The sequence below is a fragment of the Odocoileus virginianus genome, chromosome 19, assembly GCF_023699985.2.
Source record: "Odocoileus virginianus isolate 20LAN1187 ecotype Illinois chromosome 19, Ovbor_1.2, whole genome shotgun sequence".
Classification (NCBI taxonomy): domain Eukaryota; kingdom Metazoa; phylum Chordata; class Mammalia; order Artiodactyla; family Cervidae; genus Odocoileus; species Odocoileus virginianus.
Genome location: NC_069692.1, coordinates 14,058,887 through 14,086,462, shown reverse-complemented (window position 1 = coordinate 14,086,462; position 27,576 = coordinate 14,058,887). Strand labels below are relative to the sequence as shown.

Genomic DNA, 27,576 nt, shown 5'->3' with positions numbered 1-27,576 from the left:
AGAAAAATAACTGAACAAATTTAGTTACCTCTTTAGTGGCTAGTTAAGGAATGCTGAAGGAGAATATTGTGCTGAATTCTCAGTATTTTATATAAATATACCAAATGATGTGTAGCTATTTGTATTTTAATGATTCTCATAATTTTCCAGTGCAATGATAAACAAAAATTTTTAGGAAAGTGCACTACTAACCATTAATGAAGGGTGAAAAAGAATACTTTCTCCTTCTTAATGCATCTAGTGTTTTTGAAAAAGTGAGGAAACATTCCAGGTATAGTGATAGGCAAATATTGAGGACAGTTTCCTTCAGGGTTATTGAAGCCCATACATACATATATACATATATATAAACATATATAACCCTATTTTAGTATGTTTGAATGTTTGATTACTTGGCAAAATTTTCTAAAATAAGCAAAACTTTTTCAAGAAAAGGAATAATCTCAGCACTGCATAGTATTGACCCCTATAAAAATTGCAAAACATATATATATATGTGTGTGTGCAATCTCATTTTTCCCATAAACCCAGTGTGTGTGTGTGTGTGTGTGTGTGTGTGTGTGAGTTGCTCAGTCATGTCTGACTCTGCGACCCCATGGACTGTAGCTTGCCAGGCTTCTCTGTCCATGGAATTCTCCAGGCAAGAACACTGGAGTGGGTTGCCATTTCCTGTTCCACAAAAACCCAGTAATTTCTGGTTAATTCATTTTTCCTCTCTGATTTGTATTTTCCCTATTTTTCTCTGCAAATTTTATTTTCCCCATTTATAAAATGAGAACACCTTCATGGATCACAGCCTTGTCATGATGAAAGGGCTTATATAACTCAATGAAGCTATGAGCCATGCCATACAGAGCCAGCCAGATGGATGGATCATAGTGACAAGTTCTGACAAAACATGGTTGACTCGAGCAGGAAATGGCCACCCACTCTAGTATTCTTGCCTGGAGAACACCATGAACAATATAAAAAGACAAAAAGACATGACATCAGAAGATGAGCACTCCTAAGTAAGAATGTGTCCAAATGCTACTGGGGAAGAGCAAAGAGCAATTACTAATAGCTCCAGAAAGAATGAAGCAGTTGGGCCAAAGCAGAAACGGTGCTCAGCTGTGGATGTGTCTGGTGGTGAAAGTAGTCTGATGCTGTAAAGAACAATATTGCATAGGAACCTGGAATGTTAGGTTCATGAACTAAGGTAAATTAGATGTGGTTAAGGAGGAGATGGCAAGATTGAACATTGACTTCTTAAGAATCAGTGAATTAAAATGGACAGGAATGGGTGAATTTAATTCAGCTGACAATTATATATACTACTGTGGGTGAGAATCCCTTAGAAGAAATGGAGCAGCCCTCATAGTCCAAAATGCAGTACTTGGGTGCAATCTGAAAAAAGACAGAATGACCTCACTTCGTTTCCAAGGCAAACCATTCAACATTACAGTAATCCAAGTCTATGCTGCAACCACTGATGCTGAAGAACCTGAAATTTTATGAAGACTTATGGGGCTTCCCTAGTGGCACAGTGGTAAAGAATCTGCCTGCAATGCAGGAGCTGCAGGAGACTCAGGTTCAGTCCCTGGGTTAGGAAGATCCCCTGGAGAAGGGAATGGTAATCCACTCCAGCATTCTTGCCTGGAGAATCCCATGGACAGAGGAGCCTGGCGGGCTACAGTCCATAGGGTTGCAGAGTTGGACATGACAGAAATGACTTAGCACACAGGCACACATGCAGACCTACAAGACCTTCTAGAAGTAACACCAAAAAAAGATGTCTTTTTCATCTCAGGAGATTGGAATGCAAAACTAGGAAGTCAAGAGATATCTGGAGTAACAGACAAGTTTGCCTTGGAGTACAAAATGAAGTAGGGCAAAGGCTCACAGTTATGTCAAGAGAACACACTGGTCATAGCAAACACCCTTCTCCAACAACACAAGAGATGACATCACCAAATGGTCAATACTTAAATCAGATTGATTATATTCTTCATAGCCGAAGACAGAGAAGCTGTATATAGTCAGCAAAAACAAAATCTGTAGCTGACTGTGGCTCAGATCATGAGGTTCTCATTGCAAAATTCAGGCTTTAATTGAAAAAGTAGGGAAAATCCCTAGGCCATTCAGGTATGACCTAAATCAACCCCCTTATGATTATGCAGTGAAAGTGATGAATGGATTTAGGAGATTAGATCTGCTAGACAGAGTATCTAAAGAACTAAGAACAAGGTTGGTAACACTGTACAGGAGGCGGTGACCAAAGCCATCTCCAAGAAAAAAGAAATTCAACCAAGCAAAATGGTTATCTGAAGAGGCTTTACAAATAGGAAAGAGAAGAGAAGCAAAAGGCAAGGGAATGATATCCTCAACTGAATTCAGAGTTCCAGAGAATGTCAAGGAGACATAAGAAGCCCTTCTTAAATGAAAAAATGCAAAGAAATTGAACAAAACAATAGAATGGGAAAGACTAGAGATCTCTTCATGAAAACTGGAGATATCAAGGGAATATTTCATGTAAGGATGGGCACAATAAAGAACAGAATTGGTAAGGGCTTAACAGAAGCAGAAGATATTAAGAAGAAGTGGCAAGAATACACAGCTATACAAAAAAGGTCTTAATGACCTGGGTAACCACGACGGTGTGTTCATTCACCTAGAGCCAGACATCCTGGAATGTGAAATCAAGTGGGCCTTAGGAAGCATTACTATGAGCAAAATTAGTGGAGCTGATGAAATTTCAGCTGAGCTATTTAAAATCCTAAAAGACAATGCTATTAAAGTACTGGACTCAAAAAGTCAGCAAATTTGGAAAATTCAGCAGTGCTCACAGGGCTGGAAAAGGTCAGTTTTCATTCCAATCCCAAAGAAAGGCAATGCCAAAGAATGTTCAAACTAGCAAACCATTGTGCTCTTTTGCATCCTAGCAAGGTAATGCTCAAAATCCTTCCAGCTAGGCTTCAGCAGTATGTGAACTGAGAACATCCGGATGTATAAGCTGGGTTTAGAAAAGGCAGAGGAACCAAAGATGAAGTTGCCAACATTTGTTGGATCATGAAGAAAGAAAGGGAATTCCCAAAAAAAAAAAAATTTGTTTCATTAACAATGCAAAAGCCTTTGACTTTGTGGATCAGTCAAAGGAAAACTGAGGAAAATTCTTAAAGAGACAGGAGTACCAGACCACATTACCTGTCTCTTGAAAAACCTGTATGCGGGTCAAGAAGCAACAGCTAGAACTGGACATAGAAAAACTGACTGGTTCCAAATTGGGAAAAGAGTATGGCAAGGCTATCTATTGTTAATCTGCTTATTTAACTCATATGCAGAGTACATCATGTGAAATAAAGGGCTAGAGGAATCACAAGCTGGAATCAAGATTGCTGAGAGAACTATCAACAACCTTAGATATGCAGCTGATATCACTCTTATGGCAGAAAGTGAAGAGGAACTAAAGAGCCTCCTGATGAGGGTGAAAGAAGAGAGCAAAAAAGCTGGCTTAAAACTCAACATTCAAAAAGTTAAGATCATGCATCCAGTATCATCACTTCATGGAAAATAGAAGGGGAATAAGGAGAAGCAATGACAAATTTTATTTTCTTGGGTTCCAAGATCACTCTGGACATTGTGACTATGAATTTAAAAGATGCTTGCTCCTTGGAAGGAAAGCTATGACAATCCTAGACAGTGTATTAAAAAGCAGAGACATCACTTTGCTGACACATGTCCTTATAGTCAGAGCTATGGTTTTTCCAGTAGTCAGGTATGAGTGTGAGAATTGGACCATAAAGAAGACTGAGCATTGGAGAACGGATGTTTTTTGAATTGCGGTGCTGGAGAAGACTCTTTAGAGTCTCTTGTACTGCAAGGAGATCAAACCAGTCAATTCTAAAGGAAATCAACTCTGAATATTCACTGGAAGGACTGTTGCTCCAATGCTGAAGCTCCAATACTTTGGCCACCTGATGTGAAGCGCCTACTCATTGGAAAAGACCTTGATGCTGGGTAGACTAGAGGCAAAAGGAGAAGGGATGGCAGAAGATGAGATAGTTAGATATCATCACCAACTTAATAGACATGAATTTTGGCAAACTCTGAGAGATAGTGGAGGACAGAAAAGCCTGGTGTGCTGCAGGCAATGGGGTCACAGAGTTAGACAGGACTTTATGACTGAACAACAACAAAATAAAATAAGAAACTGTTTCCCATGTGTTCATAAACCAGACAGAGGTGGAAATGATTAAATAATACCTTTTTGAAGATAATTACTGGTGGAGTTTACAGATTTGGATAAGTTTTGGCTTGGTTCATATGTGTATTTCATGTTTGATGATATACTAGATAAGACCAATGTGGCTATATGTCAAAATCATCTGGAGAAATTTTAAAACATATTCCTAGCTGTAGCACAAATGTAATGTGTTTTTCATGGTGAGAAACCTTTTAGGAATCTCCAATTTAAATTAACTCTGAAGTAGTTTCAGAACCACAGTCAGAAGTAGAACCTACTGTCTAAACCAATATTCCTTAAATTTTAATGGGAATATGACTTGCCTGGGGAATTTTCTTAAAATATAGATTCTGAATCATTTGGTCTAGATGGAGCCTGGTTCTGCATTCCTAAATCCCAGCTGATGCTAAAACTACTGTCCCATTAAGCACATTTTGAGTCACAAGGTCCTAGTCCAGTTGAAACCCTTAGAAAAATTATTAACATATGACTGCACAATTCAACAATGGAATAAAAAAATATCATAGGTGGAAAGGACCTGGGCATCTGTAAATCTAGCATCTTTGTTTTACAGATGTGAGAACTGAGAACCACTGAGGTTAAGTAATTTAACCATAGTAGGTTAATAGCAGAAAGGGAACTCACACAAACATCTTTTTGTTGTGTTTATTTGAGGCTATCTCAGTCATGTTCAAAATGCTGATGTGCATCAATTATGATGGGCATCAATTATCAACAGTTATTTCAATGATCTAGGTCAATGCAACAATGATATAGAATTAGTTTTTATTTTATCCTTCGCAATTTAGTATTTTCTTAACAACAAATTCATATACAAAAACAGTCACTATGTGTAAACAAAATATGCAGCTATCCACTTAGCCTCAACTGTCTCCCTTACTGGTATCACAACACATGTTAGTTGCTCATTCATGTCTGAATCTTTGCAACTCCATAGACTGTAGCCCGCCAGACCCCTCTGTCCATGGAATTTTCTAGGCAAGAATATTGTAGTGGATAGCCATTTGCTTCTCCAGGGGATCTTCCAGACCCAAGGATCAAACCCGGGTCTCCTGCATTGCAGGCAAATTCTTCACCAGCTAAGCCACCAAAACCTCTTAATTTTTAATTTTTTTTTTTTTTTTTTGACTTTGCCTCATGGCTTGGAGGATCTTAGTTCCCCAAGCAGGGATTGAACCCAGGCCCTGACAGTGAAAGCAGCAAGCTCTAACTACTCAATCACCAGGGAATCCCCCAAACCTCTTATTTTTAGAATTAATCATTGGGTTGCAAGGTTCTCACCCTGAGTGTGCATTAGAAGTACACTGTGGAGATTTAAAAAAATACAACTCAAACTCTGGAAATTCTGAGGTTGGAAGTGATCTGGGATTTCAAATTAAAAATAAAAATAAAAGTAAAAATTAGGTATTTTGGACATTTGTAACTTTCCTGATGGAATCAATTTTTATAACAGTGACCCTCTTTTAGTCTTAGGAACTAATCCTTTTCCAATATCAGTACAAGTATTTGGGTGATACTAAACCTAATTTTCACAGAGTCGAACACAACTGGGTGACTAAACACACAAACCTAATTTTTAGTTTCAAGAGTGGGTCTATTCCCTAGGTCTTGACAAAGTTCTTGTTGCACATCCCTGACCCCTTGATTGCTTGTAATAAGAGTATGTTACTCAATATAGATCAATGAGTCAACTACATTGCTTTGGCTGAAACAGATGGGAAATAGCACAAGCTCCTCTCCAGAGTTGTTAAAGTAAGTAATTTTGGCCTCAAGTTTCTGGTAACCATAATCGCAACCAGGACAGGAAAGGTTGCCAGAGAATCAAGCAAACAAAGCAGATAAAGGAAAGCAGAATCAGTAAATGAGAAGAAAAGATTCACTAATAACACCATATAAAAAGCTGTATCTAGACATCCCTAAAGCCAGTTCTACCTTTGTAAATTTTAGTCACTTGAACCAATAACCTTTTCCAGTAAGCCAGTCTGAAATGGGCTTTAGTCTCTTGTGGAAAAAATAAGTTTAATTAGGACAACATTTGAATCTGATGCAGAGTTCAGAATCCCTGATGGTTTTTCTGCTTTGCTTTTTTTTAAATCATTTGCTGCATTTTTCAACAAACCTTTCTAAAAGGAAAAACATAACCTGGAATAGGTAAAACTTTTAGCAAACTGCTGACAATTCAATGCAGCACCTTAGTGTCTCATGATGTTGAAAGAGGGAACATGCAGAATTGAAGAGAGAAGAATCGAGAAAACGTATAAACCTAACACGCTCTCACCCAGTTCAGCTGCTCAGCTGCGTCTGACTCTTTGCAACCTCATGGGCTGCAGCATGACAGGCTTCCCTGTCTTTCACAAACTCCGGGAGCTTGCTCAAATTCATGTCCATGGAGTCAGTGATGCCATTCAACCATCTCATCTTTTGTTGTCCCCTTCAATCTTTCTGAACAACAGGGTCTTTTCCAATGAGTCTGTTCTTCACATCACGTGGCCAAAGTGTTGGAGTTTCAAGCTCAGCATCTGTCCTTCCAATGAATATTCAGGACTGATTTCCTTTAGGATCCACTGGTTTGATCTCCTTGCAGTCCAAGGGACTCCAGCACTACAGTTCAAAAGCATCAATTCTTCAGCGCTCAGCTTTCTTTGTATTCCAACTCTCACATCCATACATGACTACTGGAAAAACCATAGCTTTGACTACATGAACCTATTTCGGCAAAGTATATCTCTGCTTTCTAATATGCTGTCTAGGTTGGTCACAGCTTTTCTTCCAAGGAGTAAGCATATTTTAAATTCATGGCTGCAGTCACCATCTGCAAAGATTTTGGAACCCAAAAAACAAAGTCTCTCACTGTTTCCATTATTTCCCCATCTATTTGCCATGAAGTGATGGGACCAAATGCCATGATCTTAATTTTCTGAATGTTGAGTTTTAAGCCAACTTTTTCACTCTACTCTTTCACTTTCATTAAGAGGCTCTTTAATTCTTCTCCACTTTTTGCCATAAGGGTGGTGTCATCTGCATATCTGAGGTTATTGATATTTCTCCTGGCAATCTTGACTCCAGCTTGTGTTTCATCCAGCCCGGCATTTTGCATGATGTACTCTGCATATAAGTTAAATAAGCAGGGTGACCATATATAGCCTTGATGGACTCCCTTCCCGATTTGGAACCAATCTGTTGTTCCATGTCCAGTTTTAACTGTTGCTTCTTGACCTGCACATAGATTTCTTAGGAGGCAGGTCAGGTGGTCTGGAATTCCCATCTCTTTCAGAATTTTCCACAGTTTATTGTGATCCACACAGTCAAAGGCTTTGGCATAGTCAATAAATCAGAAGTAGATGTTTTTCTGGCACTCTCTTGCTTTCTCGATGATCCAAAGGATGTTGGCAATTTGATCCCTGGTTCCTCTGCCTTTTCTAAATTCAGCTTGAACACCTGGAAATTCACGTTTCACGTACTGTTGAAATCTGACTTGGAGAATTTTGAGCATTACTTTGCTAGCATGTGAGATGAGTGCAATTGCATGGTAGTTTGAACATTCTTTGGCATTGCCTTTCTTTGGGATTGGTATGAAAACTGACCTTTTCCAGTCCTGTGGCCACTGCTGAGTTTTCCAAATTTGTTGGCATATTGAGTGCAGCATTTTCACAGCATCATCTTTTAGGATGTGAAATAGCTCAACTAGAATTCCATCACCTCCACTAGCTTTGTTTGTACTGACGCTTCCTAAGGTCCACTTGACTTCACATTCCAGGATGCCTGGTCTAGGTGGGTGATCACACCATCATGGTTATCTGGGTTGTGAAGGCCTTTTTTGTGCAGTTCTTCTGTGTACTCTTGCCACCTCTTCTTAGTATCTTCTGTTTCTAAGTCCCTGCGATTTCTGTCCTTTATTGTGCCCATCTTTGCGTGAAATATTCCCTTGGCATCTCAAATTTTATTCTCACTCATAGACTCTTAAATTACTGATCCAATCTTATTTCCAAAAGGAACTACTTAAAATGGTTAGACCACAGCTGAGCTGTCTCAGCCTTTTTATTCTCTGTGATGTTGGCACCAAAATTTAATCGTTTGCTTTAACATGCTTGCTCCTTTAAGCTCCAGTGTTACTAGCATTATATCTACCATTCTAGTTCCAGTTTGCTTGCCTTGGTAGAAATGAGCTCTTTTGGATCCACAATTCGCTACAGCTACAACTCCCTAGCAAAGTGAATCTCTGGATCATTTATCAGATCTCACTTTACCTCAGCCTCCTCAGTCTTTTTCATTCTAATCCCATCTCCAGGCCCACTGTCTGTTCTCCGGGTTTTGCCTCCTGTCTTCACAGGCCTGATCAATATTGGAAAAGACAAGCAGAAGATAAAGCATTGAGTTCCTTCTGCAGCCTAAGGGGAATATGCAGTAGTGCAGTAATGGAGCTGAGTTTTGATCTAGACTTATTTAGATAAGCAGTCCAAAGATAAATGTATATACTTAACAGTGTTACTAGGGCCAACCTGGTAACCAATATTCTGGGGCTATGAATTTTAACAAGTTTAGTCACCTTTCCATTCTCCCTCCTTTTTTCATGCACAGTATTTTTCAGACACTTTATGTTCAGCCTGGTATAAGGCACCGAAGCTGCCAGCAAAGATTGATGCATTGAAATTTCTGGCACAGAAACGTGTCCATCTATCTTACTCCTGATGACGTGATACAACCTTCTGAATGGCCTAATCCTAGAGTCTTGAATATTTATGATACTCAAATTTCCTGGCTCTCTCTTATTCACCCTGACTGCAAAGAGCTATTGCAGATTTCAATAAAGTGAGAAAAATACACAATGAAAGAACTGAGTTTAAATTTACTGGACTCTTTCAACCCCAGGAGCTTTAGGGAAATTTTAAAACACGATTATAAGGAGATGTAATTTGTTTTGCTCTAAGAAGAGCCTCTTTCTCTGCCATTGGCATGCATCAGGAACAATCTCACAGAATATCAGCCTTCATATTTGAATCCTGTTCAAACTTCAAGACGCTCCTTGGTTCATAGAGCAAACAGTTTGGAAAAAAGGAAATTCAACATAATATAGAGGGGATTTGGGTTCTTTCTTTAAAGGCAGGTGATGATTTATCTCATACAGCCTCTATGTCCCTAAAATTGAAGACCAATTTTTCCTTCCCCCCAAAACGAGTATATATAGTTCTGAAAGACTAAAAGTGCGCTGCCTTACCTTTAAAGCTGAATGTCAAGAAATAACATTATAAGATGTAGTTTCTTGTTAAGAGACAATTATTGTCTCCTAAAATCACATATTTCAAGGACCATAAATGCTGCAATGATTATTATTATATACAGACTTATTACAGACTAAGGTTTAAGTTAAAATTAACTGTAAAAAGAGATAAGTATAATCCATTATGTTGTACTTAGACATGTTAGTACAAAAAAGTTAAAAAGCTTTATCCTCAACAAAAATTATACTTTTTATGAATGCTTATGCAATCTCAAAAGTCAGTATCATATGAATGCTAATATAGAATATGAAAGAAAAATCAGTTAGGTTTGAGAGAAATCAGTATTTTACTTTTGAAAAAGAAACAGAAAAATGCTAAGATGCCTATGCTAAATAGACACATATTTTAAACTTTGTTTTAAAAACATTGTTTATTTAACTCCTCTGCCCATTCTTTTTTTTTTATTCATGAATGCATTAATGTTTATTACATATTTTAAATGTTTTTGGCACTATATAAAATTTTTTTAAAAAAGCTTGGTTTTTGTTGTTTCTACTATGTTTTGTTTGTGTTTTAGATTCCAACAGACAGAACAAACTTGAGACTAAAAGGGGGAGGCAGGGGGCGAGGGCCAATTGGAATAGATGAAAGAGATTAAGAGGTACAAACCTCTAATGTAAAACAAATGATCATAGGAATATAGTGTACACATAGGGAATATAGCCAATATTGTTATGACTTTGTACAGCAGTGAATAATAACTGGTTTTACTTCAGTGATCATTTCATAACGCATAAAAACAATGAATCACTAAGTTGTATTAACATAATGTTGTATGTTAATTATAACTCAATAAATATGTAAACTGTAATAATTTTTGAAAAAGTGATATTGCTTTATGTTTCAGATGTAATTTTTGCTGTGGGTATATTTCATCTAAACTTTGGTGCTGCTGCCCACTTAATTTATGGAAAATGTTTGCTAGCTTAACTAATGGAAAATGTTTGCTATGTTAACCAATGGGCAAAGTCAGCCTTTGTTTTCTTACTCAAATCAAACTTCAGTTCAGGTCAGTTCAGTTCAGTTGCTCAGTTGTGTCCGACTCTCTGCAACCCCATGAACCACAGCACGGCAGGCCTCCTTGTCCATCACCAACTCCTGGAGTCCACCCAAACCCACATCCATTGAGTCGGTGATGCCTTCCAACCATCTCATCCTCTGTTGTCCCCTTCTCCTCCTCCTCTCAGTCTTTCCCAGCATCAGGGTCTTTTCCAATGAGTCAGCTCTTCACATCAGGTGGCCAAAGTACTGGAGTTTCAGCTTCAGCATCAGTCCTTCCAATGAACACCCAGGACTGATCTCCTTTACGATGGAATGGTTAGATCTCCTTGCAGTCCAAGGGATTCTCAAGAGTCTTCAACACCACAGTTCAAAAGCATCAGTTCTTCAGCACTTAGCTTTCTTTATAGTCCAACTCTCACATCCATACATGACCACTGGAAAAACCATAGCCTTGACTAGACAGACCTTTGTTGACAAAGTAATGTCTCTGCTTTTTAATATGCTGTCTAGGTTGGTCACAACTTTTCTTCCAAGGAGTAAGCGTTTTTTAATATCATGACTGCAATCACCATCTGCAGTGATTTTGGAGACTCCCCAAAAATAAAGTCAGCCACTGTTCCCACTGTTTCCCCATCTATTTGCCATGAAGTGATGGGACCAGATGCTATGATCTTAGTTTTCTGAATGTTGAGCTTTAAGGCAACTTTTTCATTCTCCTCTTTCACTTTCACTAAGAGGCTCTTTATTTATTTATTTATTTATTTTTTTTTTTTTACCAAGAGGCTCTTTAGTTCTTCTTCACTTTCTGCCATAAGGGTGGTGTCAGGTGCATATCTGAGGTTATTGATATTTCTCCTGGCAATCTTGATTCCAGCTTGTGTTTCATCCAGCCCAGCATTTCTCATGATGCATTCTGCATATAAATTAAATAAGCAGGGTGACAATATACAGCTTTGACATACTCCTTTTCCTATTTGGAACCAGTCTGTTTTTGTTTTTTTTTTTGACAAGGAGTTAGTTTGATTTGTTCCATGTCCAGTTCTAACTGTATGCAGGTCAGGAAGCAACAGTTAGAACTGGACATGGAAAAAATCAAACTTACTCCTTGTCAAAAAAAATATAATTTTGCTTTTCAGTTCAAAAACAATTTTAGCAGGTATTTTAGGAAATTATTAGCAATAAATTTTGTAACATACATGGAAGATAAATTATTAAAAATAGATGAAAATGTTTAAATTATTTGGATTTAATATAAGTTCACTTTACAATAAATTATAAAACAAGACAAATCATTATTCTCCTGCACATTATTTTATTTGAATTAATGTCAGGTAAAATTTTGAACTGTTTATAAAGCTAAGAGTCTTTTTGAAAGTTTGATATTCCTGAAATATATATGTGAGGAGGATACTAAATTCTGATGCTTCACTTTAGGGAATAATTTTTAAAGTTTTAAACATAAAAGAAATAACTCCAATAATTTTGTTAGATATCATGAAAAAATTTATAGGTTAAAGAGAATATATATTAAATCCATACACTTACATATATTTATTGAGCAACTAACACATAGTGAGTTTTTTGTTAATAGGAGGTAGAAAATACATATAATAAATAAATGTTACATAATGTATTATGTATATATATACGAGTGTGTGTATGTGTATGTGCTCAGTCACTTAGTCATGTCCGACTCTCTGTGACCTCCTGGACTGTAGCCGGCCAGGCTCCTCTGTCCATGGAATTTCCCAGGCAAGAATACTGGTATGGGTTGCCTTTTCCTACTCCAGGGTATCTTCTTGACCCAGGGATTGAACCCATGTCTCTTGTATCCCCTGTATCTCCTGCACTGGCAGGGGGATTTTTTACCACTGTGCCACCAGGGAAGCCCACATATATATACATACATTCATATATATATAAACACACACACAGTGAATTGGTCCTGCAAATAGTATATAATTTAATTTATTGTCAATGAAAGTGTTAGTGGTTCAGTCGTGTGTGATTCTTGTGACCCCACTAACTGTAGCCTGCTAGGCTCCTCTGTCCATGGGATTCTCCAGGCAAGAACACTGAAGTGGGTTGCCATGCCCTTCACAAAATATTAAGCATTTTATATTAAAAAAATATGATAAGGTCTGACTTCAATTAGATTAAATATTTCACAATATAATTACATAAATTAGGTTTTAAATTTCTTTTTGAATTATTCAGAGTTAGTCTGAAATGAATCACAGAAATTTGACATCCATGGGTTTATTCAACAAGTCTTTAACAGTTTGGTTGCCTTAGAAAATATCCAGTTATATTTAAAAGAATCAGTGTTAAACTGCTTTGGTTGTTTCAAGGTACTTTCTTTTTTTTAAAGCAGTCATACTTCCTAGGAACAAATATTGAAAATAACTGAAAAGAACTGCTCACCTTTAAATTTTTAAAAGCCATTTTTAGCTTTCAGTGTTTATTTCCTATGGATATTCTTTTTGTTTTGTTCTCAAGGGACTCTCCCTCAAGAGCAATGCATTCTTTCACATTATTCAGCTAAATAAAAGGCAAAATCATGAAATGAAATTTGTCACTGTGCCTGTATCTGACTCTACCTTATTTTTGACTTCACACCATCCCACCATGACACAGAACAACTAAGTATCAGCACCACCACTCTCCTTTAGCAGATACATGCAAGACAGGACAGGACAGCCTACTGGCTTCTTTGGTTGGCATTCTAGCAATTTGATGATGGGTGAAAAACACTTCTTTATTTTGTAATATAGATTAAGTATTTGATAACTCTGGAGATGTTCTCAGGCAGATCAGTTTTAGGAAAGCATACAAATTAATTTGATTCCTTTAATGCTATTGGCACTTATTTATCCCTTAGAAGATTGGGTGATAACATGTCCATGTTTACCCTGCTGTGAAGAATGCTACTGAACAGGGTGGTTCCAGGTAAACAAAGCACAACCACCATACATAGCATGGAATTGTTCTAGAATATGTGATTTACAATGTTATTGGTTTTCGTAGTTAGAAGTTTTAAGTAATCAAATGATAAAAATACACATTTTATAATGATTCGGTGTCTTTGATCCTCATCCTGGAGTGTTTGGTAACAGAACATAATATTTAAAAATTTTGACAAGCTGAAAAATAAATATGAGTAAAGAATATAAAGACAGTAGGTTGAAGGCAGGAGGAGAAGGGGATGACAGAGGATGAGATGGTTGGATGGCATCACCGACACAATGGACATGAGTTTGAGTAGGCTTCAGGAGTTGGTGATGGACAGGGAAGCCTGGCGTGCTGCAGTCCACGGGGTCGCAAAGAGTCAGACATGACTGAGTGACTGAACTGAACTGAACTGAGGTACTACATTTAATATCCTAAAGCTATATTTAGATATAACAACATAAACCACAGAGGAGCAGATTCTAAAGCATCATCCATATTAATAACCTGTTTAATAATCAATCCTGTAAACCTGAGATTATGTGACTGGACAATTATTCCTTATCAAATTAGAAACGCAAACTCCACTCATAAATAACAAGGTGGTTGAATTTTCGTTTTGGTAAAAATAGCTAGAACTGGACAAATGAAACCAACATTTTTAGCACATATAAACAAAATGTTTCATATAGACACAGGACAGTTAAATAAACAATGCCACAACCTGATAAGTTAGGTAGTATAAAATGGCTAAATATTATTCAATTTATCTGAATGGGAAAGAGTACTACTGAAAAGATTAATACTCATTTAGACAGGTGAAAATCAAGTATTTTTAAAGAATATAATTCTATATTATATAAAAACAATAAAAAAATTCTTAAAATGCAATTTTAAAATGTGAAATTTATAAAATAATCCATGAGGTAGAGACAAGCTCATAGAATCTCTCCCCAAATAATAATACAAAAATATGCTTTTAAAAGCAGAATATGTATTACAAATGTTTTGCAAAATATTGCATGCTGATTAAAAACTCATTTCTATGACGATTCTACAAAAGAAAAGGTTCTAAATAAAATATGTTAATTGTAGTGAAATACATTTCCTTTGGTCCACTTCAACTAAGGGTTGTTATTATACAGGTTCTGTAACAAGGTAGGGTGTATAACATGTTTCTCTAATTGTCCATTTTCTCATGTAACTCTGTGAACAATAATATTAAGAAAATATATCAGGTGATTTTAGTCAATTCTCTTTCTAGTAATCCTTGAAGGCATTAGTGTACATGGTTTTAAACATACATATCCCTTAGACTGTTTGAACTAATGATCATTACTGACATTTAAAAAAAACATCCTAAACAATTATTTAATAGTTTCTCTCTTGATTTGGTAAAGTAAGGCAATAATTTAAGAAACAACGAACAGCTTTATATGCATTTAACATTTATGGTAAACATTTCATAAAACTTAATTTTAAAATAATCCCACCAGGAAATTCAAATCAAAAGTAATGAACAGATTCTATATTAAATACTAGATATTGATTTATGAAAAATGTGATCTTATATGATATTCTCATAGAATTTAATTTATAAGTAGGAAAACATTTGTCCTCTTCTTTCCCACATCTAAACAGACTAAATATATACATAAACTGTAATTTCCAGACTATGACTAGTAACTCATTATATTAAACTTTGACTATGTTCTGTGCACTATCCATTGGAGATCCGCTATAAAAAGACTTAACTTTTTATCCCAAGAAGTTTATAAACTAATCTAGAGCCTCGAAACCCAGATTTGATGACAAAGTCTGAGTTCTTGGGTTCTCATCACGGATTTGTGAGTAGTATTTCTCCTCTCAATAGCTTCATAAACACTTCATTTCTAGATGGCATTCCCACATTTGAGTTTCACTACTTAATTTATCATTTATTGGACAAGTTATAAATTCAAATTTTCCAAATTTACATACATACACTAAGCAGATTTTATTCCAAACAGTGAGGTGATCATCATCTGTTAGGCAAGGCCAAAGCTCCAAATTTGCATCCTACTGTTTGCATTCACAATAGGTCTAGGGAGATAGCAATAGAAGCCAGCAAGTTTCCCTCTGTAACAAATACACCCAAGAGCTACTGCTCAGCATGTGGAACAGTAGTGGAACAATAATGGCTTAGGTGCTAAGTCATGTCCAACTCTAGCCACCCCATGGACTGTAGCCCGCCAGGCTCCTCTCTCCATGGGATTTCCCAGGCAAGGATACTGGAGTGCGTTGCCATTTCCTTCTCCAATTAGTTATGTGGAACAATAACTAACTGCATTAAGAGTGATTTCTATGTTTCTCTCTCATACAAAATAAACCTCAGGATACTATACTTTGCTTTCTATTCTTCCTTCTAGACATAATTCCTACCCCTTCCTGTAAAATCTCTGAGTCTTTTTCTTCATGGTTCTAACTCCCCTTCCCAGTTATATTGCTCCCATCTTTTGGATTTGTGACCATTTCATTCAGTGACTGAAGACCTTGATTATTCCTTCAAGGGATCCCTGCGAACCACAACCAACCACACTCAGATGATTCAATTGCTTTATGAGGACACATGATATATACTGCCTCCAAGATTATTCTCCTTCACATTATATCAGCCACATTGTCCTATAGTTATCCTCTAAAATTGGATAAAATACTGATAATAACTGAAGAAAAAGAAAAAAAAAACAAATTAAGTCCACAACAAAGTAAAATCTATTTGAGTCATGGTGAAAATCGACATTACCATAAAAAATACTTTTTTTTGCAGAGGTAAAACAACTAACCTTTTTTTTTCAAGGGAGGCTCCTCTATTTCTCCTAAATGAAGACAAAAACAGTAAATTAGAAAAATTTTCAGCAGAGCATAAAATTGCCTCTCATTTTCCCATTTGCTTTTGTTCATTCTTTTATAAAACATCTATTAATTTTGATAATAGTAGTCTATATATTACTTTGCCTTCCAAATTCCAAGCTTTAATATAAACTTTGCCTATGTACATTTATTTAAGATAGTTTCACTTTTATGAGTTCAATAAAATTGTGGCAGTTATCCAAATTACACATTATGGTTTGTATATCATGCTCATTTCAGTTCTCTGCTGTTCATCTCAGCTTCTGACAGAGGCCAAACAAATACAAATTTAGACAAAGTCACAGAAAGGGCTAAAATAATAAGAGCTTTCCTGGTAGTCAAGGCTGAATACGCAAGTTCTGATGAGTAAAGCTGATCTTAATAATGTCATCTAAAAGGCAGAATCACAGTACTTGTTCTTTTCACATCCACTTAATACAAGTTTACATGTGGTTTAAGTTTGTTATTTCCTTTTGTTCATTTATATATAACAGAGAGTAAATAGGTTAGTTGCATAATTGCTGTGACATTTACCTCCATTTGTTTCAATCAATTTACTTTCATCATGATTTTAGTAGGATTGCTTTCAGCTATTTATGAATACAAATTTTATGTATAACATATATATATGCATATTTAGTCTTACTATTGCTATTTCAAACTTGGGAAATAATAACTATTTCTTTCTTGAAAAAGCATATAAATGTGAGTTTCTACTGTGGTTTTGTAGGTTTGCCTAATAAGTCTCTCTGTAGTACTCTAATATAGCATTTAATTTTGATATCTTTGCCATAATGGCAGATAATCTATAAGTTGAAAGCCACATAAAGACCAATTTACTGAGTTTGGCAACCTGTTGATAGGCGATTTGCACTCAGAAATGTATTCATTTTGGTTTAGCTTGACCCAAGTGTGCATTTATGCAGAAACTTAAGTAAGTAAGTAAATTAAAGTTGCTCAGTCATGTCTGACTCTGCGATGCCATGGACTATAGCCTACCAGGCTCCTCTGTCCATGGGATTTTCCAGACAAGAATACTGGAGTGGGTTGCCATTTCCTTCTCCAGGGGATCTTCCCGACCCAGGGATTGAACCCGGGTCTCCAGCTTTGCAGACAGACACTTTACCGTCTGAGCCACCAGGGAACTACTATTACACATATCAAATAGCAGACCCAGCAGTTGGATGGCTCTGTGCTCTTTGTACCTTTATCAGTGTCCTCCTCTCCATCATCATCATCTTCTTCATCGCCCTCAGATGAGATGATGTCAGACAGCAAAGAAAAGAAGCCATAGACCCAGTCGGTGGTTTCCTCCACAGCATCATGTACAAGTTTTAGAGGATCTGAGCCAATCTTGGAAATAGAGCTTGCTAAAAGTAATTAAAAACAAAGAAAAGTTTTGCAATTATTCCCAAAGAAACCAAAAAAAGCTGATTTTCCTGATTTATTCTTTTAACACAATAAATATTAATTTTGTTAATTTAAATATTGCTTGGAAATAGTTCTTTTGCTCATAAAAAGAAACTAATTTTTGTCATAGTATACAGGTGTGTTCAATTAAAAAGAGATGTTATTGGGTACATCTGGTACCAAACACTATAGGGTTACCCTTGAGAAGTTTACAATCCAAGTAAGCGTTCAGCACAGGGAAAAATTAAGAATGAATTAAAGTAGTCTGTATTATGTTATCCAAATTGTAGCAATCCTGAGTTACAGATGTTCTGGAACAGAAGAAATCATTGTTGGTCTATACTGTGCTGGAAAAACATCATGGAAAAATGGCTCTGTAAATTTTTAGACAAACAGTAAGTTCTGAGTTGACTAAGATAGCTGTGACTAAAGTAAAATTGATAGGTCCATTTATTATGATTTATGATACATCAGGAAATATCTAGAATTGTCAAGGTAGTAATCATATCAAGTTTCAGTTAGATTCAATTGTTTTGTCTTTGTTAGACATCCCATTACCTAAAAATAAAAAAAAAGCATTTGATCTTCTAGTAACTTCAGTGGATAGTATTAGGAAAAAATTGAAGTCTGTAAATCTTCCCTTTCTTATATCCTAAGGGATATAAACTGTTTGTAAAATGAAAGATTAAATAATAAAAATGCAAGCAAGTAAATAGACATATTATGGGTTTCCAACATGTTGTTATTCTCATTCTAGCTACATGAAAATTGCTCTGAAGGAATAAGGGTAGTCTTTAAGATCTGATTGAAAATGTGATCTAGCCAGAAATATGGTCTGAGTTGCATCTGATTTTCAACAATCTATAATTAACTTTTAGATTTATGTCTTTCTTAATTTTAAAAACTACTTAAGCTTTTCAGGGATTCTCTTCCTTTGATATCTTAAGAGACTAGAATTATATCAACATATTATACTATCTAAAGGTTAAGTATGCCAAAATGAAGCTTTTACTCTGATTAAGATAGGAAATCACTGGAAGGTTTGAGCAGAGGAAAAAGTGATTTGATTTATATAACTTCATTTGCCATGTTGAGGATTGAAAGAATGCCAGGTTGGAAACAGGAAGATAAGTAAGGAGCCAAGTGAAACAATCTATAATCCAAGAGGAAGAAGATGGTGATCTCTATATCACCCATACAGAGGGTGGTAACTGTGTGTGATGAGGTGTGATTGGATTCTGAATGTACTTAAAAGACAGAATTGATGGCATAGACTGACAGTATGGGCTGCTGGATGTGACAGAAAGAGAGAGGTATAGAATAACGTCAAGGCTTTTGGATTGAGAAACTGGAAGAATGAAACTACTGTTTACTGAAATGGGGAGAACTAGAGAGAAACAGGGTTTGTTTGGCAGAGTATTTAAGTAGCTAATTTTTAAACGTGTTAAATTTGAGTTGTCAATTAGACCTTTAGGTGGAGATGTAGACATCTGTATAGCTTTATATGATCTACAAAAATGAAGTCCTAGTTGAAGATAGAAACTTGGAAGTTCAACAGAGAATAGAAAAAACTCAAAGCTATGTGATCACTAGGGAAGTGGAACTAGGAACAATCCAACAGTAAGAAGATAGGCAAATCAGAGAGACGAGGAAAAATCATCAATGAATTCTGAGAAGGAGGGATGAGAGATAGACAGAGACAGAGAGACAGAGACAGATTAATTGAGAGGAAAGAAAAAAAGAGAGTGTAATGTACTAGAGATCAAGTCAAGAAATTGTTTCAGTGAGGATAAAGTGAGCAGTTGGCAAATGGTGCTGATAAGTCAAGAAAGACAAAGACTTAGAATAGAACTTAAGACTTTATTAATGATGAGGATGTCACTAGTAACCTTCAAAGGCAATTTCAGTGAAATACATTCAAGACCAAATGGGAAGAACTTACAGATAATAAATATATTTTACTGTAAAGTAAATGACAGAGATCGGGCAATAGTTGAAGGACTGGAACCATAGTGGGGTTTCCATTGTTAGCATTGTTCAAGAGGGAAGAATATTCTATTTTTATGCTGATGGGTAAGATCCCATAGAGAGGGAAAATAATATGAGAGAGGAGACTTCTGAGCAAAATTTTAATTTTATGTTCTGTTTCAGAGGATTCACAGCCCATCACAGGGAAGCCAAGTTACAACTAGTCCCAGGGAAATGTACTTCCATGAATCAACGGCAGCATAACTTTACTCTTTGGACCTTATTTCACTGCATTCTGGAGGGTTTCATGTGAATAAGACATGGTACTATGAAAGGTGAGATTAAACCTTAGAGAAAGGAAATGAAATGGAATTTTATAATTGCAATTGAGAATTTTAAAAGAACTATATGTAAGAACCTGGATTGTCCTGGCACCATTAAAGGCATTTTTAGCAGCAGTATATTTTATATCTAATGGAAGAATATTGCAAATGGGATTTTTATGATTTGAATAGATTGAGACCATTTCTCCATTCCTCTTCTTTCTAAGTGTTCACTGAGGAACTTAACAATAAAATCCAACAAAATAGATAGTTTAATTATCCTCATGCTTAAATTCACTATATATGTATATATATATATACACATACACACACACATACACTTTGCAGACATGCATATTGTAGGGTTCTAAAATTGTCAAACTGCGTTATTTTTATGAAAAAAATGCTGGCTTGAGACCAGCCTCTGATTTTCAGTCAAATGAACGACAACTTTAAAAACATATAGGGATAGATATATCTCAAAAAAGATAGCAGTCCTCGTGTTAATTCTGATTCCCTCTCTCAGACATCACATCCAAATTACATCAGTGGGAATAATATTATACAATGCAACTAAACCTTTTATAGATGCCTTCTTTTTTAATCATACTTTCCTACCTCTCATGTTTCCATGAGTTAAATTACATACACTATAAAAAATATAATCATAAAAATGGTAGTAGCTAACACTTTTAGGGTATATATTACCTTTCAGATTCCATTCTAAGAACTTAAATGTACATTAACTCACTTATTCTTTTCAAAAACCCGGTGAGGTAGGTATCTCTATTTTAAGGACAAAATTGAGACAGAGGGAATGTAAATAAGATGCCTAAGGCTACATAGCTAGTCAGTAACGGAACCAGATTTTGCTCTCTTCAGATTATGACTCAACTACTATACAATACTGCTACCAAACAAACAAACAAAAACATGAATTCAAAATAGGTTCTAGAGTATGATGTATTTTCATCCAACATCTCAGTAAGACATTGCTGAGACACTGAGATCCTGGAATAATCTCCCTACTTCCTGAGCTTCTGTTACATGAGATAAGAATTGTTTCTCAATATTCAACTCACTTTTAATTGTCTCTTATGTTTCTTACAGAAAAATATACCACTGAATGCAAGGCTCCTTATAATCAGTAATTGGATTCTTGGCACTGATAAAAGACTGCCAAGAGATGCAAGAGAGTCAAGGAAAGGTTTTAAGTTAAATAAGATTTTTATTCATCCAGTGTCTTTGAAGCCAAACTATATAGATTCTTCATTTCTAAATGAGAACATACACAGGAAATTAAATTAGTCATTTTCTCTGCCTTACTCCTGAAGAACAAAGTTTATGATTTCATCATTATCTTTGACCATAAGTCTTACATATAATTGGCTCTTCTCTAACTTTCAAATCCTGAGAAGCATCAGCAAATGACATTTACAAGCACGGGTTCTGAGTTCAGAATGAAAGTGTTCAAGTTCAGCTCTCCTATCTAGTGCTGAACTGTGCAATAATGAAGACAGAGACAAAAGGAAAAATCAGTAATAATGCTTCTGTCTTTATTTACAATTTTGTTCATCCCAAATTTTTGCATTAGTTTTTAAATATTAGAGATGGTATTAAAATACTGACATCTTAACTACTGAGTTGTTTGGAGCCTCTTAAATTTGGCAACTAAGTGAGTGCTTTATTCATCTGACTTAGTCCTAGTGTTTATGCCACCTGCATGCTGTGTGGTGTTGAGAAAATTAACTTTTGCCATATCTATAAAATTCATTGATATGTCTCCTTTTCTGAAGTCACTGGTCTAAGCTAAGACCTCAACCCCTTATGCCTGTTGTCTCTATATTCAGCCTTCACATACCTCAATTTATAATATGTCCAATTCTGGCCAACAGTATTATACAGTATGATACAAAACCAAAGTACTCTGTGCTTCAGTTTGCTAGAATGAAAAATGACAATAAGAGTACCAATACTTCACAAGGCTGACATCAGTATTACATGAGATAATACATTCAAAAAGCACACTGGAAAGTGCCTGGTGACTAATCAATGTCATTATGGGAGAAGCAAGATTGCCTTTGAATTTTGAATGGCCCAAGGGCTCTTTCCAGTTTGCTCTCTGGGCTTAGTGGCTTCTCCTCCCCTCAGCAGCAGGCACCGTGGATGATCTCAACTTTCTCAAGTTCTTCACATGTTGCACAACTGTCATTTCCAGCAGCCCCTGGGATGTTTGGGACCTGAGTCCTGACTGCATGGTATCCATCCCCAAAGGAGTGACCCCTCCAACTATAAAGCCGACCTCTTGCATTCCTTAAAGAAGGAAAGAGCAACGGTGTCTCTCTGAGTCACTCCACAGGATGGCCAGAGAACCATCCTACAACCAAGCTTGTAGGCATCTTCTGATCCTCTGCCCATAAGTCTCTGAAAGATGTTATTTATTGAGCTTCATTCAACCTTACTATACATAAACTCTTAGGTGTAAAGCACCTACAATATAGTAAAATATGTAGCAAATGTTATATAATTATTAATTCAATTTCAAGGAGATCCAACCAGTCCATCCTAAAGGAGATCAGTCCTGGGTATGCACTGGAAGGACTGATGTTGAAGCTGAAATTCCAATAATTTGGCCACCTGATGTGAAGAGCTGACTCACTGGAAAAGACCCTGATGCTGGGAAAGATTGAGGGGCAGGAGGAGAGGGGGATGACAGAGGATGAGATGGTTGGATGGCATCACCAACTCGATGGACATGGGTCTGGGTGGACTCCGGGAGTTGGTGATGGACAAGGAGGCCTGGCATGCTGCGGTTCATGGGGTCACAAAGAGTCGGACATGACTGAGCAACTGAACTGAACTGAACTGATTGAATTTTTAGAATCATCTCAGTCACACATATGGCAGTCTGGGCTTCCCAGGTGGCTCAGTGCCTGCCAATGCAGGAAATGCAGGAGGCACAGGTTCAATTGCTGGCTTGCGAAGATCCCCTGGAGTAGGAAATGGCAACCCATTCCACTGTTCTTGACTGGAAAATTCCAAGGACAGAGGAGCCTGGTGAGCTACAGTCCATGGGGCCACAGAGAGTCAGAAACCATGGAGCACACACAGCGCAGCGCAGCGTGGCACTGCTCCGTAAGTGTGCACTGTGATAAATATCACCCTGTGATCACTTCGTCCCCACGTCCCCCCCACTTAGTCCCCACAGGCAACACTGTCAGAGTCTGCGAAATCCAAACACCGCTTTCCTCAGGACTCAAGAAACAACTAGTGCCGCCTCTTATCGCCCAGAAAATATTCACATCTAAATATTTGGATCTAATCTGAGCTAAGGATTTTTTAACTTCTACCTAAGTTAGAAAGAAATTTCACTTACATATATGCATATGTGTATATCTTACACATATTAGTACTCGATACAAAGTTGACTAAAATATAAAATTCTTTTAACACAAAGTATTTTGCATTTATTATATGAAATATCTTAAACATAATATAATTAACACTGTTGTTTAGTCACAAAGTGGCATCCAACTCTTTGCAACCCCATGGACTGTAGGCTACAGGTTCCTCTGTCCATGGAATTTCCCAGGCAAGAATACTGTAGTGGGTTGCCATTTCCTTCCCCAGGGATTCTTCCCAACTCAAGGATCAAACCTGTGTCTCCTGCATTGGCATGCAGATTGTTTATCTCTGAGCCACCAGGGAAGCCCAGTAATTAACATAGCGCTGCCATTTATGGGCTTGCTATCTAGTTTTGATATGTGAGGGGTGTTATTTCATAATATATAGTGGTGATTCCAGACCTAAAGAAATAATTACATTTGAAATGTCTAGCTTCTCCTTTTCTGCCATTAAGTGTTTGGACACTTCATCTCTGTTGGTGAAATTTTGATCAAGTTAAGAAAAATATTAGCAAATTATGCATCATTTAATATGCTCTGAGTTACACAATAATTTTTGCTTGATGTACCAAGATATTACTGTTTTTGTTCAGGGTAAACAGAATTCCCTAGAACTTTACCAGTGCAAAATAGAGCTATCGATGTGATTTCCCATTCCCAAGTCACCCACCAGCAGTGGAGGAAGGGAAACACAGGGAAGAAAAACTAGACAAAAGGATAAAATGATCTGAATGCTGTCAGATAATAATGGTTGTCTCCACTATGTTATTAGGCTTCTTATCATGCAGAAATGTAACTGAGAAAACACAAATTCTTGTTAAACAGTTGAGACTTGAGATTTTACATCATTCAGAATAGTCAACTACTTCCTAAGGATATAAAGTCAAAATACTGATTCAGCTTATTTTTAACCAGGACACATTAGAAACAAAGCGCACTCAGTGAATTTACTTGCCCTCTGATTCTTTTGGGCCCCAGAGTCTCCAGCATTACTGATACTAGGCACAGACATTTAAGAAATAATGAACAAAAACATGTGCTTTCACATCTACTAGAAAGGTTATTGGGCTTCCCTGATGTCTCAGTGGTAAAGAATCTGCCTGCAATGCAGGAGGACTGGTTGGATCCCTGGGTCAGGAAGATTCCCTGGAGAAAGGAATAGCAACCCACTCCAGTATTCTTGCCTGGAGAGTTCCATGGACAGAGGAGCCCGGTGGGCCACGGTCCACGGGGTCGCAAAGAATCAGACATGACTAAAAATGAGTGACTAAATAGCAGCAGAAAGGTCACTGTCTTCATCAAAGTGATGATTACTCAAGATATTATATTGTAAATGTTCTAAGTCCAGCGTGAAGTAACGTCCAAATTTCTCACAAGTTAGACCAACAGCCTTGAACATATCTGGCTAAACTCAATGATGTCAGAACTGTCATCTTTAGCTGTTATCATCACAATGGAAACCCATTCAAGTTCTGACAGTCTTTTGCATTCCTTTTTTCTCCTGCAAGTTTATTGTTTTCCTAGTCTCTATTTCATTTCAAATTGAAGATAATGCCAATACAAGAAATGAGAAGCAACACATCCAAGGAGGTCAAAAATTCAAGAAATATTTGATATAGCAACATTATTCCTTCATATATAACCTCTAAACTGTATTTACATCCTTCCAAATGAAGTTTGTAAAACTCACACTAATTGGAATTCCAAAATATTCCCATTACTTCCTCTTGAAAAATTCAGCAAATAACTATATATTTGTACTACTGCTTCAGTTCTAAAGATAACACCTGATATTTTGGTAACCAGTAAGCCACTTTTGTTTTAACCAACATAGTGAAAAATTGTGGCCCTAAAATAGCTTTTCTAAAAATAGCTTTTCTATCCAAGAAGTATTTTGAGAGCCCATTTTTTAATATCCTCTCCTTAAAACCACTTATAGTAGCACTTCAAAATGATTTACAGTGAAGAGTTAATAGGAGTGGATATGACTGATATGGGTTTGGAAGAAGCAAAGGTAAAAATAATAATAAAATGGAGTGGAGGCCAAAGAAAATTAAGTTCAACTACTGTAGTACATGCTTTGCATTAAGTAACAGATTCTCACATGGACAAAAATATGAAATTTAACCTATGCCGCAATATTTCTTTGAAATTGAATATATAGATTAAAATGATTTTTGTATTAATTTACATTTGGTCATTTAGCAAGAAATATAAATATTAGATCAGTTCCTTTCTGAGAAGGAACTCCGGGTTGGCACTGCTGGGAGGGAACCCACCTACCACTAGATGTAAGAGACCTGGGTTCAATCCCTGGGTGGGGAAGATCCCCTGGAGGAGGACATGGCAACCCACTCCAGTATTCTTGCCTGGAGAATCCCATGGACAGAGCTGCCTTGTGGGCTACAGTCCACAGGGTCACACAGAGTCGGACATGACCAAAGTGACTTATCATGCAGGAACACAATTAAGTCATGAGTAATTTGTGAGATGCTCCTATACAGCATCTTTCAGATGTTTTTGCAGAGAAAAGTGTATGATGAAATCTCATTTTGATGTGTTTAAATGACATCTTTTACAAATGAGTACCATGACAATGCCATACTCAATAACAGACATTATATTTTAAGAGTATAAAAACATTGTGAAAAGTTGTATGTAATCTCCTGCCCTGAATTACGTAAATAATTTAACTTCAAAGTCAAGTGTCTCTTGTGTATAAGTCCTTCCACTATATTTTTTACACAGATAGCATAGAGAGGTTGAAATTCCTTACAATCTTTTATCCTTACCCTCAATGAATAACCCTCAGAATATGGTGATATAAAAAGCTGGATTCATAAAATCCCTACGGTACTTCTAATAGTCACCACATTATGAATGATTTTTACTAATGCCTGTGGTGCTGGGGTCTGAACAGGGAACAAGAGGCACTTGGGAACCAAAACCAGGTGAAAAGTGAAGGAGGCAGTGGAATCTGGGGCCTGGGAAGGCTGATAACACAACAGAAACTGCATCGGTCGTATGACCTCCAAGCCTCCCTCTGCAAAGAGGAGAAGCTGTCACGATTCTCATGGAGCTAACGGTGCACCTCGGCCAGGACAGACAAAGCCAAAAGAGGCTCTGGCAGGAGCTGGGGCTGCGGCAGGAGGAGCTGTTTGTCACCAGGCCGGCAAGGTGAGCCGAGGGATCAGTGACAACAGACGTGTGCAACCGCGTCTGGTCCGCTGCAGTGACCTTCGTGGTCCTGCTTGCCTCTGCCTCTCAAGTGTCCCACACAATGAATCTTCGGGCTCACACAAACCCACAACTATGCAGACGAGGGAATTCTGGAAGACACAGTCTTATCTTAGCCAAAGGGACACAACACAAGTTCACCACACGTAGCTTCAATAATTATCAACATTTTCACAGTTATATATTTCTTCTCTCCCACCCCTTTTCTTTTTTCTGGCTTACTAAACATTTTAAAGCAAATCTTAGATGCTTCAATTCTTACTCCAAGATCCATAAATACTTCAATAAACATGTCTTTTCCATCATTTGTCTGATAGTTTTTTGTTTGAGGTCAAAAAAATGTCCAAAGTATGTTTTTATCTTTCTTTTGCCAAAGTCTGGAATCAGCTACTTCTTGAAGGAGTCATGGTTCTTGTAATTGGGAAATGGTTATTTTGAGATTAAAATTTGATCAGCAGCAGTGCTCGTTGAGTTGGATTGTTGTGGCAAGAAATATTAAATTTCAAAAAAGGCATGTGTTTACACTAATATTTCCAAATTAAAATCCGGAATTTTTGCCCACCTTTTCAGCTATGATACACTTTTTCTCTTCTGTTGAAAATCTCACTTCTTAATATCGATTGAATTAATTACTTCATTTTTTCTACCGTATACCAATAAGAATTTCAAATAAAATGACATCAATACCACTAATAACAATAAAAGCAGCAAATGGAGTTTCAGATCTCTTTTCATTTCTTTTTGTACTTGAACTATACCACAATAAGGACAGAGAGTCTGAATTGTATGTTTTAAAGTTACTTGAAGTAATTATTTTCTCTGGTTATGCCAATAACTTCATATATAGTTAGATTCATTTGCTTCAGTGT

General features: G+C 36.7%; 1 protein-coding gene across 27 annotated transcripts in view; it reads right to left on the bottom strand.

Moving 5' to 3' along the window:
* Nucleotides 1–27,576, bottom strand: part of TRDN (triadin) — a 386,030-nt gene that overhangs the window by 287,374 nt on the left and 71,080 nt on the right. For all 27 annotated transcript variants that reach the window (XM_070449854.1, XM_070449856.1, XM_070449855.1 and 24 more), the window contains exons 3-4: nt 17,571–17,735; nt 16,299–16,331 (exon numbers count right to left, since the gene is read on the bottom strand). In XM_070449854.1, coding sequence (XP_070305955.1) covers nt 16,299–16,331; nt 17,571–17,735 — 198 coding nt within the window. The remainder of the gene's footprint in view (nt 1–16,298; nt 16,332–17,570; nt 17,736–27,576) is intronic.